The 12,896-nt window shown below is 49.5% G+C and overlaps 6 protein-coding genes across 6 annotated transcripts; 3 read left to right on the top strand and 3 right to left on the bottom strand.

Moving 5' to 3' along the window:
- Positions 1 to 665: 665 nt before the first annotated feature.
- CTAM01_05070 (uncharacterized protein) lies at positions 666 to 848 on the bottom strand (the record flags this gene model as incomplete). Its single annotated transcript, XM_060521100.1, has 1 exon — positions 666 to 848. The coding sequence occupies one exon, from the start codon at positions 846 to 848 to the stop codon at positions 666 to 668; it is 183 nt and encodes a 60-aa protein (XP_060384469.1).
- A 75-nt stretch (positions 849 to 923) lies between these two features.
- CTAM01_05069 (uncharacterized protein) lies at positions 924 to 1,631 on the bottom strand (the record flags this gene model as incomplete). Its single annotated transcript, XM_060521099.1, has 3 exons — positions 924 to 1,123; positions 1,196 to 1,326; positions 1,453 to 1,631. The coding sequence occupies 3 exons, from the start codon at positions 1,629 to 1,631 to the stop codon at positions 924 to 926; spliced, it is 510 nt and encodes a 169-aa protein (XP_060384468.1).
- A 1,513-nt stretch (positions 1,632 to 3,144) lies between these two features.
- Positions 3,145 to 3,730, top strand: CTAM01_05068 (uncharacterized protein; the record flags this gene model as incomplete). The annotated part of the gene is made up of 2 exons (XM_060521098.1): positions 3,145 to 3,310; positions 3,384 to 3,730. The coding sequence occupies 2 exons, from the start codon at positions 3,145 to 3,147 to the stop codon at positions 3,728 to 3,730; spliced, it is 513 nt and encodes a 170-aa protein (XP_060384467.1).
- A 469-nt stretch (positions 3,731 to 4,199) lies between these two features.
- CTAM01_05067 (uncharacterized protein) lies at positions 4,200 to 6,219 on the top strand (the record flags this gene model as incomplete). The annotated part of the gene is made up of 2 exons (XM_060521097.1): positions 4,200 to 6,036; positions 6,089 to 6,219. 2 exons carry the CDS (start codon positions 4,200 to 4,202, stop codon positions 6,217 to 6,219), a joined length of 1,968 nt encoding a protein of 655 aa, XP_060384466.1.
- A 759-nt stretch (positions 6,220 to 6,978) lies between these two features.
- CTAM01_05066 (uncharacterized protein) lies at positions 6,979 to 8,688 on the bottom strand (the record flags this gene model as incomplete). The annotated part of the gene is made up of 3 exons (XM_060521096.1): positions 6,979 to 7,255; positions 7,329 to 7,955; positions 8,024 to 8,688. The coding sequence occupies 3 exons, from the start codon at positions 8,686 to 8,688 to the stop codon at positions 6,979 to 6,981; spliced, it is 1,569 nt and encodes a 522-aa protein (XP_060384465.1).
- A 1,645-nt stretch (positions 8,689 to 10,333) lies between these two features.
- On the top strand, positions 10,334 to 12,754 carry CTAM01_05065 (dipeptidyl-peptidase 3; the record flags this gene model as incomplete). The annotated part of the gene is made up of 8 exons (XM_060521095.1): positions 10,334 to 10,431; positions 10,482 to 10,677; positions 10,726 to 11,503; positions 11,554 to 11,603; positions 11,662 to 12,097; positions 12,158 to 12,231; positions 12,289 to 12,312; positions 12,368 to 12,754. The coding sequence occupies 8 exons, from the start codon at positions 10,334 to 10,336 to the stop codon at positions 12,752 to 12,754; spliced, it is 2,043 nt and encodes a 680-aa protein (XP_060384464.1).
- Positions 12,755 to 12,896: the final 142 nt, after the last annotated feature.

The following is a 12,896-nucleotide window of genomic DNA, read 5'->3' as shown; positions in this document are numbered from 1 at the left end:
CTCAGGTAGGTAATACCTACTTACTACATTAGTATTAATATACTGGATGGAGAAACCATTGTTCTGGTCGGTGTGATGCGAGTTTGGCATCGATAGATGATTGAATCCAGTGAGTACCTATATTCGAAGTGCTTCCCAGAGAAGAGAAATTGCGGTCATAGTTTATCAAGTTTGGAAAGTCTGTACCAAGTGCTTCTAATGTTCCCTTCGTGGGTATCTGCAAGGAGCCAGGGATCCATCTATATTACGATCGCTCACTACCACAGACGATGTTATATGTGTGACAGGTCCAGTAAAGGACACAAGTAGGAAATATCTAAGAAGCGGAATTCGTCCGAGACACCTGGAATTGACATATCAAAGCAGGTTCGATAGTCCTATTTACAATCTCTCACTGGAAACTGCAGTCTCACTACTGGTTTCATTACCCGGATGTCCCTGTGCAAGAAGACCATTAGTTCATTGTACCATGACAAAAAAGCCGAAAGGAGCATTGAATTTACCTTGAGGCATTGGAGAAGCGCGTGCCAGGTGTTGGCGATTCTGCTGTAAAGCAACTTAAGCCCGGACCATACCAGGTAGGGTAATTCGCGGGTAATAAGAACTTCTGGCCTTGTATATGTACAGTCAGAGTCAGCCAACCGGAGAATGCTTTTCGTCTCGAGCTAAATTCGCTGGGACGTGGAGTGATGCGGACTAAGTCTAACTTCCGCAAGATGATAGGCTGCACAAAATCTTCTCAGTTTCAATATGTTCCAGATGCCAAAAAGACATAACAGAAGAGGAGAATTCCCATCAACAAGTCCAAATGGAATTAGGAGCGGACCGAGCTGAATCGATATCATCATGTCTACCACGAAGAAGTAGATCGAGGACCCGAACCCGAACCGGTTTTCAGGTTCTTTCGACTCCAAGAACAATCTTTAAATGTGTTCCTGTCGATCTTTTGGAAGCAGGTTTGGGTCATTTATAGTTGTATAGAAGTATCGTTTCATCTCGTCGAAGTGTGTGCCATAGCTGCAAGGTTGTGCAGGTGATGATCTTGATTCGACATCGTCACCGCTCATCTGGCATTGATAATATGAAACCTCAATTTCAACGGGTACTTCTTCAGCCTGGTTTCCTTTCATTTGAGAACTTTAGTCAGTACACGACCTGCACAAGTACCTTGGTTCCATGATCGCCAGGGACTTACCTGTGCGTACCTTTCCCACTGCCATCAGTGGCTGCACGAGCAGGAGAAGAGCCACGATCTGACCGAATCCCATATCGGTGGACTCCGGGGTTAAGTCTGGAGATCTGGCGAAGCGACGTAGGATGGCCTGGCTCACCGCAAACGAAAAATTGAAAATCAGGCTTGGTTATGTCGAACGGAGCGAGGAGGAATAACGGACCCCTGGAATTGAACGTCGCCTGGAAATGTTTGCTATGTCGCAGATGCCAGCTACGCACCTTGTGATTACTCCGTCATCAAAGGTTTTGACCGCAAACTTGTAAAATGGTCCTGGCCGATCACACTCGACACGGAGCTTGGCATCAAAGAGAGCATCGCGCTTCTGATGGGCAGCGGTCTTCTCTTGGTTCATGTCCCAAGCCAAAGCCCCCTTATAAAGTAGAGAGGGACGGCCCATGAGGTTGAGCAATGGCGCAACGCCTCGCCCAGTTTGATCCTTCAGGTAGGAGTTTTGCAAGCGGAAAATGTAGCCGCTCCACAAGTACAGAAGAGGGATGAGTGGGTATTGGGCATACCAGACTGAGATCCCGCGGAGATGGGTTTAAACATGCTGCAGATGCAGTACCCCCGCCACCGTGGTGCCAGTCCATATCCGAGACCACAGCGGTCGTGTACGTCGAAAGAATGAGCACGCACACCATGGTACATACCCGCAAATTAAGAAACCATCGACTTTGGGACTTGTATGTCTGTCTGAGGATGTCGAGGGTAGCCATATGCGACGTAGAGCAGAGCAAGGCTAGACTTTGCGCCACGGAGAACTCAAATTGGGACAACTTGTCTTTACCCAAGATGGTGGCGACAAGTACCGAAAATCGACCGTTCCGTAGGGCAGACGTATAAACATGGAAAGGCCGTCAGCTTTCCCGTATCTGATGACCAATCTATTCCGGCAGGAAGGGGAGAAGGGAAGTGACAGAAGATCAGAGAGCAACAAGGCCGGTATTTCGCAGTCTGAATGTAGATAGACGAAAAGTTGTAATTCACGTTCATCGCACAAGACCGACAAGACCTTCCGAAAGCGAGATAGAGTGTGATCCGAGTGGACTGCGAGACGAGAAGCCGCCGGTTTCAACCCAAAGAACGCCCCCTTGATGGCCATCATTCCCCCTTCGATCCTCCCAAAAAGATGGGATCTTCGGTTCCAAGCGCAAATCTGGGTCATCTCCCGCCCTGCCAACCAAAGTCTGACACCGAGATATCCGAAATTACATAAGATGGCAGCCAGTCTAAAGTTATGCGGCTCCTTGACGAGGTGCCACGATGAAACCGTATTTCTGGCGTACTGGTAGGACTGTAGGGGTAGTTCCCCAGATTCGGCTGGGCGCAACCCTGCAACCGACCGATCTTGAGACGTTTCAGCGAATGGCTGTGGTGGTGGGGTTTTCCTCTTTTTGGTTGTTGGCGACAGCGTCAGAGCACCCCTGCTTAGCCTTTGCTTGGGGTTCGTCGTTTTGGGAGAGGGGTGCTGGACAAACTCGGCAAAAGCTGACACCAGGTCAAAACTCGTCTCTTCTTCTCCTGGCCCTCCTTGTTTGGGCCGGGGCCGCCTTCACCTCATCTTTTTCGTATGGCTGATCGGTATAGCCCGTTTTAAGGTCGCAGGTGTGAGGGGTGGTTTGAAGGCGGTGCGACGTGTCGCATCAAGCTTAATTTCCCTTGCCAGACTCAGTTCCTCCAGTTTGCAGCCTGGGTGCCGCAGTCTGGCGGTGTTGCTGGCTTTGATTTAAAGACGGCTCGATGGCCTCGACTTCTGTGTCTCACTTGTTTTGAGAATCATCCCATTCGCTCACTCGACTTTCCAACTTGCAAACCTTCTCTTCGTTCGGCTGGTCCCTTGTTTCATTTTAACTGTTCATATAACTTAACTTTTCAATTCTTCACCCGACCTTTTCGTCTCCTCAGCAAATATGAAGTTCACCGCGGCTCTTTCCCTGGCCCTTGCCACCTTCGTGGCTGCCATGCCCGCCGAAGATCTGTCTAAGCGCCAGGCCATCAAGAAGGGCGGCAGCACTCTCGTCTTCAAGGAGCAGGGTGGCGTACCCGGAAACGAGTGCCTCACTTTCCGCAACAACGGTATGACTCTCTGGGATTGAACAATTCCCACGTTATCTGAGGCGACCCCACACTAACACGTATTATCTGCTAGGCGAGATCGTCAACGCTGCCTGTGTCAACACCGCTGCGGACAGACAGATCACCCCCTCGACCCAGGGCGGCAACAACGTTCTTCTCGTCCAGCGTTCTTTCACTGCTGGCTTCAGACCTGACTTGGTGAACAAGCAGGCTTGCGTCGGCTTTAACGGCACCGCTTTTCGGGCCGAGGACTGCGCTTCGAAGAATGTTGAGTTTGTGGCCCAGTCTGGCAACCAGCTTGTTGCCTCTGGCGGCGCCTGCTTGAACGGTCACGATAATAAGGCACAGGTGACTGTGTCTGCACAAGGACAGGGCTGTGCCGAGTTCACCACCACCTCTGTCAAGGCTACTGCCCCGTAAGAGGCGAAGTCTCACAGAGCACTACTCAGGGCAGACAGCTCATGTATACCATGAGTTCACTGTGTGTCTTTCACGGAGTACAGAGGGAGGGGGAGTACTTAAGTAATACTGGGAAAATATATCAAAATTAATAAACGTCCAGAAATGACATCGAACTTAGAGACCATGTGATTGATCCATGCTGCATTGCCTGAGGGCTACTACCAGGTAGTTGGGTTGCAGATTGCGGAATCAGTTCGCATATCATTCAATGTTGCTATCATGTAGGCAGACTATCAGGCGGAGTTAGACGTAGGATGTAAGCAGGCTCTGCACATATCCACGTCATTGTACATGGTCATCGACCATAGCCTGCTTATTGCATAGAAGCTACCTCCACGTCATAAGTGTCCGCCCGACTTCATCATGGTCCCAGCTCCTTTCGCCAACAACTCTCGCGCAGAATTTCTAGTAGATGTCAGCCGCGGACATGTCGCGCTGGCACGAGACCAATTGCGATCTCCCTCGTGTTGAGGTCGAAGATGGAATCCCCGTCTGTCGGGCGTGTCATCGAACGGCCCAAGCGGTCGAGCCAACAGCAGACGATGTCACGGCCGGTTCAATCCCGGCCATTCCTCCCAATCAGGCAACAGGTATGATGAACCTGTGGTGGCCTCATTCTGTTCCGTATAGGCTTCCGCCAGATGTTGTCAACAGCCACTTCAACAAGTCGGACAAGAGCCAAGAAGGCAGCGAAGTAGCAGAAAGTCTTTGCATTCAAAGGAGACCAACCGGAAAAAATGCCGAAGAAAAACACACTATTCCAGCACTTCATCCATCACCCATCTATCCGAAGACAATCCGATCAGAAGAATTCCGCCTGATCAATTTCCCGGCTGCCGAAACTTGCGATGGTCTTGTACACCTGGACCTTGAAGTTCACGCCTTTGACAATTGCCCCGAATACGAGGCAGTGTCGTATACCTGGGCCGGAGAGGACGATGATGGTGCTTTGAAGCATCCCGTTTACGTCGGTTCCCATTGGGATATCTTATGGCAGACGAAAAATTGCTGGGAGATGCTTCGCTTCGTGCGACCCAAGCGAGGCTTACGAATGCTGTGGGTCGATGCCATTTGCATCAATCAGGCCAATGTCGCCGAGCGTAACGGCCAGGTTGCGAACATGGCGCGAATCTACTCAGAATGCGTTCGTTGTGTCGTGTACCTCGGACCCGATATCGCTATACGCCCTGATGAGGACTACCCTCGACGAAGACGACTCCATGAACTAGAAATGGGCTTAACAGTACCTAAGTTTCCTACACATTCGACAGTGCCCCAGCCTATGTTAAGACTAAAAGCTATACTTGGGCGCAAATACTTCTCTCGCGTCTGGGTAGTACAAGAGCTACTCCTCTCACACAACGTCGTTATTCGCATTGGTGACGTTGACTTTTGGATCGACCCAATTGGTGCGTCTTATTTTTCAATGAAGGCCTCCAGTTGGAAATGGGAAAAAACATACGCTCCCTGGGCTCAGCATCTGACACAGGGTCAACCTATGTCGAAAGACCTCACTGAGCTCTTATTACTCACTTCAAAGTCACACTCTACTGATCCTCGCGACCGCGTATTTGGTGTATTTGGAATTTTGCCTAAATCTGGGGACCATTCAACTCGGCGTTACGCAGGTACACCGTTGCTGTCGGAGAATGGCCTAAAAGCCGACTACTCGTTATCAGCAAATCAAGTTCTCATCGGCACTTTCGCATACTCCTTGTTGGTCCTCAAGAAACTAGAGGTGTTATACCAGGCCTGTGGGCTCACAGGCCGTGCCCGAGACTATCCCTCCTGGGCCCCAGACTGGAGATGCAAGGACTGGAGTGCTATCTTCAGCCCTCCCAGAACCGTTGGCAGACTGAAGCACATCTGTGAGATAATCTCGAGGGAAAGTCCCACATATCAAGTCAAAAGCACCGCGTTCGAGTCATTGGGCTCTGGAATTGACTGGATTGAGGCAAACAAATCATGGCACCAAGGAGCCTTTGTCAATAGTGCCACGGGAGCCTTGAATGTGAATCTAACGCAATTCTTCACCTTCAAGACTAGACCGATTCGTATTGCCCGAATGCAGGCCTATCACATCTTCGTCATGCAACCTGAAGGCGCCAACGCAGCCTACATCCTATCAGAGTTTCGCCTCGACAAGCTCATGGGTCTCGGAAACGAGAAAATGTTTGTCTTGAATGCGAGCGAGACTGACAAGATTTTCCTCGTCCTACAGCCCATAGGAAATTCAAAGACAGATTTTGCGCTCGTTGCGTCCTGTCCATATGCCTTCATTGGGCAACCTGGCCATCTAGATTCATCTGAAAAAAGACATGGCCCATCCTCCAGTGGCTGGAATCTCCTCAAAGTTCTTCAATCAAGCCTCTTCGACTCTCTCAAGAGACTTCAAGAAATTTGCCTTGAAAATATCGTGGATAGTCACGATCACGGTGGTGAAGTGAGAAGGCGTTTGCTCCCCCATGCACGATTTTACCGTGATCTGGTACCTCTATACCTCAGACTGGTTGCTGATGATCAACCTGGCGTGACTCGGTCTGAAACCACAGCTGAGTTCTACCTTCGGTGGCTGACGGACCGGTATGTGCCCCGGGTGGAGGGAGAATCTGTGATATTCAAGTTCAGCATGCGTGAGTGGATAAGAAGCCACGAGGTGACGGGAAATGCGCCAGATAGTCGGACCCAGCAGGCTGTAGATTGGTACCTCTCTACAGTTCGATTGGAATGGAATGACTCGAAGGTTGTTCCCGAGAACTATCAAAATCCATGGGAATTTCGGGTTGCAGGTCAAGGTCGGAAACCAGCTCTGATGACTCAATGGGACTTGGAGAGACATCATAACCGATACTCGAAATCGTTACTGGCAGAGTGGGTTGAAGTACGATGCCCAATTTCCAACTTTGAAGACTGGATCTCGATAAACAGAAAGTCATCACTGTACCATCTCCTTTCGGCAATCCACAGGGCTTCAAGAGAAACAGGGGAAGGTCTTTCGGATCTTATTTCAAGAAAGCCGAAAGGAAGTGATCGCTATGTGGGTTGTATATTGAGGCCAGAGGACATGGAACTTTGGAATGAGCTAGGAATCTATGGTAGCACGTACATGGTCAGTATCTCGTGATGGAAGTTTTCTCGTACAGAGTTGTATTTTTGATCTACATTCAATTTGGAAAGACGTCTCCCATGGTGAGATATCTACCGGTCTAATGGCCTAACGCTGCAAGCCGTGCAATCTCATCAGCTGCAACATCACGTCCTGGGCGACTTATAGTTCTCTGTATCTTCTTTGCGTTTTGGCTCATCGTTAAGCTGGCAGAGCCGCCGTCAACCAGTTTCAGAAATGCGCTGCTGAGTTCGCTGAGCGAGAAAGCAGGAGCAGATTTCCTGTTGCCCCAAACTCCAATGTTGATCGCTTCCACACGTGCAGCGTAGTTATAGAGATCTAACCAGGCAGGAAGGATGAGCTGCGGTACTCCGGTACTAAAAGGCCAAGCATCAGTAAGATACATGTTGTAACAGCACATGTGCACGACGCAACTGAGCCGAGACTTACCTAATAGCTTCGTGATAACAGTTCGCACCACCGTGATGGACAGAGGCAACAATGTTCCCCGTCTCCAGCAATGCAGTCGGGTCAACCGTCAACCACTTTGAGACCCTGAGTCGATCGTTTCTGATAAACACGTCGACCAGAGGTTTCCAGTCCTCGTCCTTGAGACTGGCGGCTCTATTGAGCTTCCACAGAACCTGAACATCCGTACGCTCCATGACGACCTTCAATGCACCAGCCATATCTTGAGCTCTCCCTATGTCGTATTCGAACAAACTACCTAGATTGACGAGCACGGTCGGTGCCTTAGCCAACCAGGCGGCCAGTTCGGGATCTTGCTCTTCTGCCGAGGTACCCGAGATGACAATGGGCCCTGTAGTAGTGATATTGGCGGGAAGGAAATCGAGAGGAATGGCCGCCGTCGGGGTGTGTTGGGTAATGAATGCGCCTTTTCCAGGCTGATGGATATTAAAGAAGTTGATTGGGTCTTTTAGTCCATGACTGGCAAGAAATTTACGTTTCTCGTTGAGCTCTGCATTAAACGTCATTGTCCATGCGAAACTTCCCATCTGGTAAATGTTCGTAGGGATATCTCGCCAAGGAACAGGGAACTCGTGACCGGAGCCAACCCTAGAGAACATGTCAGTCTGCACTGCTGTGCTGTGAGGTCGGAGATCATAGACTGAATGTCGGCTTACGCTGGGAACTTCCAAAATCCCTTCAGCCATGGCTGATCCCCGGCGAAGCAGTCAGCTAGGACGTTCGGTGATAAAATTGCGTGCAGGCGCCCGTCTCCCCGTGTTGCATCCATCCCTGGTCGGTGAAACATGTCAAGTACCACGATCGCAGGATCAAGATTTCTGATATGATCCCTTATGCTCTCGTATATCAGGAGATGATCTTCCCCAGACCATGGCGAGATGAATTGCGCCATATCTTCATTCAGACCCGTCAACCCTGCGATCCCGGGCGGCTGCATCCAGCTCAATGAGGAATTCCGCCCAGACGCCTCCTGGAAGTTCGGGCCTGGTAGGTCATGGAATACAACAGAACGGGCTTGCGGTGTCTTTCTGCGTGCGTAGGTAGTTATCCTGTCGATCTTGGGCTTGATTTTGGACCATGACGCGAAGTGAATAGTGATATCTGGGTGGCGTTCGAGAAGAGAGTAGACAGTTGCGACGTGGACATTCGAAAGACCGTGTTCAATGTTGGTGATGAAGAGAACGGTATTGTTCTTTCCGATGACGGGAGTGAATTGTTCACTTTGAGCTCCTAGACCACGGCGAAAGGATATAACCGCAGCGATGAGGCCCACGATACATGCGAAGAAGGGCTTGGCGCGTTTGAAAGCAGTGGCTGCCATGTTGACACCGTACGAAGGGTCTTTCAGAATAAAGTCCAAGGCAAAAGGGCGCGAACAAGGCGAAGGAAACAGGGATCCTGTGCTCTTATGTAGCGGAGCCGAGACCAGTTCCAAACATCGCTCGATCAGGGTTTGAAGCAACAATCAGCCCTCTTTGGCATTGTACATGCTCGTAAATGTTAATAAGACATTACGGTCTCTTGCAGGCGCCGTCAGCTTACATGTAAAGGCCTGAGTGGATAACGCATCCGATTTCGCGCTGTATATGTGTTGTCGGCTTATTGTGGACACTTACCAGGTCACAATCGGTGTGACGAACCGATAACTCGCCTTACGTGAGATCTTACCGTTAGATTTACGGCCCTTACATGATTGCTGCCAAGATATCAGCTCATTCAAAGACAGCAAGTCCCGATTGATAAGATCAGTAGATTATCCCCGAAGGATTGCCTACTCGCACCCACCTTCCCAATGTAGATTCTAAGGTCTGACGCAACATGAAGGTAAGATGACATATGCCACGCATTAGCGACAGAAAGAAAGAACTCACCAATCTTCCGTACAGACTCTGAAACAATTTCTTTTCGGCTGGGATGAGTAGGATTGAGTACTCGGTGACTTACAGGGAGTTATGGGCAACGCTCCTCATGAGATATGCTCTTGACTCAGCGTTCCCTCAGAACATGAAATAAGAGGCTTGAAACAATTGACAGTATCCACATGTTGGTATCCCTATTACAGGGTAATTGGTTTGAACCGTGGGTTGACGAAGAGATCAATTGAACTATATGAATTTCTGCGTAGGTGTAAGAAGGAGGTTCCAACCGTAGGTTGGGCAGGACGCGATAATCGGAAGCAGGGGCCGTAATTGGCCCCTGCGCGGCCGGCCGTACGCCGAGGTCGAATTGGACTTCCAACCCGACACCACATGCAGACTCGAATACGCATCCTAGGTCGTCTTGTCCTGCCCCGATCAGATGAACAAATTTCGTGCCTATACCATTGTCATAATTCCTGAACAGAACATTCCGTCGATAATACAGGCGACTTGCACATTCGCAACCACTTAATAATACTACCTGAGGTGACACGCACTTGTCAACCAGCAAGGTATCCTTCCATGTACAAGAGGTCATTCGTGATTGCACGGCGCCAGAACGACAAGAAAAATGCATCATGAAGAAATTTGTCCTAGCAGATAGATACATTGTTAAGTGCCTTTTGTGTCGTTGTGATCCTATTGTGATTGGGCTACTTGATTGGGGCACGGAAACCGCAACTTTCCGATGATCGAGATTAGCGCCCTCTGCCCTTGCCCGTCAACCCGGCGCGGAACAAACCAACATTCAACCAACCCAACCAACAAACAACAAGGTCATATCCGGACACCATTGATCTTTCAGACTATTATTGGCATTTACGCGAGCCCAATTAGCTCTGCAGTATATAGATAAACGCGCCTCCCTAGTGGTACGACAGTCGCTGCGGGGCCGCCTACCCAAACAAGCACCCCGCACCTGGCAATGATAAAAGCACTCAGTCTTATGGAGAGAGTCTTTCATTTTTCCTCACATGCAGATATAACCCAAGCTTTTCAAAGTTTTCGGGGCATTGAGCACAGATTCTGCCTTCGTTGTGAGCTATCATGGAGGTTCAGTCCGTCCAGGTCTTTCGATTGGACGTCAGGTCGCAATTTGAAGGCTTGAGCAAGTCGCAGCAGAGATATGCCCATCATATGGCACGGTAAGTGATGACATGAAAGAGACACGACTGCTTCGCTGACACTCAAGAAGTGCAGCATGGCACGGGGCGAGAATTGTTCTACGACAAACCTCGCCAGAATCGCTGACAATATTTGACTTCATCCTCGAGCTTCACGCGGCGTGGAATGGCGGTTGGGATCAACTTGCTGATGAGATTGGAATCGAAGAGACGCACCAATTCCTCACTTACGCGGCAACCTTTTTGTCCAACTTAGGCAACTACTATGTTTGTCGTCGCAAAATTCAGTTGAGTCGATTCCGCTAACTATTCTAGGGATCCGGCGACCAGAAGTTCATCCCCGCCATCCCTGGGACCGTCTTCGCAAAGATTGCAACCAAGTCTGACAGACTTCAGGCTTTGTATAGCTCGTTTGCTGACGCTGTCTATTCATCACCGCCCTTCAGCCTTGGATATCCGGGAGAGACCACTCAAAGCACTTACTACCCGGGAAACCATATCACCAAAGAGGAAATCGCAATGGTCTCTCAAGTCTTGGAACAAAAGTCCATTCTCCCAGAGAACACCAGATTGAGAAAACTAGACGGAGCTGCCGGATTTGAATTGCAGATCGCTTCTTCCGATGACGGAAGTCTTGGTGTTTTGCCGTTGTCTGATGGGAGAGGCAACGTCAAGCTCGTGATGGGAGACCATGCAGCTGAGCTGGAGAAAATGTGCGTCGAGTTAACACATGCGGCGAAATTCGCATCCAACGAGCTCCAGAAAGTTTTCATCAAAGAGTACGTCGAGAGCTTCAGGACCGGAAGTCTCGCCAAGTATCGAGAATCACTGCGAAACTGGGTGAAGGATAAGGCGCCGGAGATCGAAAACATCTTCGGCTTCGTTGAGCCGTACAGAGATCCACATGGAATACGAGCTGAGTTTGAGGGTCTTGTTGCGATCGCAGACGCCGCAGAAACAAGGAAACTGACAAGACTGGTCGAGAATTCGACACAATTCATTCGGAAGCTACCTTGGGCCAGTCCCGAAAACGACGGAAAGGGGGTATTTGAGAAGTCTTTGTTTGACCCACCTGATCTCTCAAGCATACACAGTAAGTTCCTGCGGAAATTAAGGGAACATCAACTTGCTGACATTCCAAAGCGCTGGCATATTGCTCCAGTATCATATTTCCGGGAATCAACCTACCCAACGTACTCTTTTCCAAATTCCAGCTTGGTCAGCTATCGGCACGAGCTAACTTAGTGATAGTACAACGATATTAGGCAAGAGACAGGATTCAAGAATGTCATCATTGCTAATCGCATGGTTGCGGAGAGTAAGGCACAGGGTTACCCATTCATCGAAGACTCCGAAGAAGCCGCATTCCGCAGAGCTAAGTTCCCAACCTACTATTGGTGGGTTGTTCTGCACGAGCTTCTTGGACATGGCACAGGCCGGATGATGGTTGAAACGACAGAAGGGGACTACAACTTCGACATTCAGAACCCGCCCATTAATCCTCTCGATGATAACCCAATCAAATCCTGGTATAAGCCTGGACAGACTTGGACCGGTCAATTTGGAGATCTCGCCACAACAGTTGATGAGTGCAGAGCAGAGCTAGTTGGGGCGTACCTGATGGATGACAAAGATCTTCTGAAAGTTCTTGGATTTACAGATGCCACAGACGTGACAGCTGACGATCGTGAGAAGCCATTGGCAATGTTTGGCACCATTCAGAGGGCTGACGTGCACGGTTGAATAGTCGCGTACAACATGTACCAGCAACTGGGTGTGGATGGCCTGCGTGGCCTTGCCAACTACAATGTCGATAGCAAGGTACGGTTGGGAGAACATATTTATCAAATTGGAATATTCGCTGACATCTGCTCATAGCGCTGGGGTCAAGCCCATAGTCGTGTAAGCACAAGACGCAGGTATTCAATGCGGAGACCACATACTGACAAATTGACAGGCACACTTCGCAATTCTGAACTGGCTACTTAAGGACGGCGGGGACTGTGTGGAAATTGAACATGACAAGACTGCTGAAACTTTGACAGTCAGAGTTGACAGAGCAAAGATTTCCACTCATGGAAAGCCAGCACTTGGGAGGATGCTCTTACATTTGCACATGTACCGTTGCACAGCAGATGTACAGGCATGTCGAGTTTACTACGAGATGCTTTCGACATTGACTCCGAAGCATCTGGAATGGCGGAAGGTGGTGGTGGCTAGCAAGCCACCGCCACTTGTGTTTGTCCATGCCAATACGTCTCTGGAAGAGGATGAGGTTACTTTGAGAGAGTACGAACCCACAGTTGAAGGTCTCATACAGAGCTGGGCCGAGCGCCATATCTAAACTGCAACCAAGTCTTAGAGCTTTGTAAGCATTGTTAAACGATTGTAATGGTTACATGTATCAAAGAGTCTGACCCCATACAATCTTGGATAGTGAAAGCCGATAACAGTCTTGATGTCCCGGATGAAGTCAGTGCTAAAAA

This window comes from Colletotrichum tamarilloi (genome assembly GCF_030869305.1).
Source record: "Colletotrichum tamarilloi strain Tom-12 chromosome Unknown Scaffold_12.1, whole genome shotgun sequence".
Classification (NCBI taxonomy): Eukaryota; Fungi; Ascomycota; class Sordariomycetes; order Glomerellales; family Glomerellaceae; genus Colletotrichum; species Colletotrichum tamarilloi.
The sequence above is the reverse complement of the archived record's forward strand: the minus strand, read 5'-3'. Positions and strand labels throughout refer to the sequence as shown.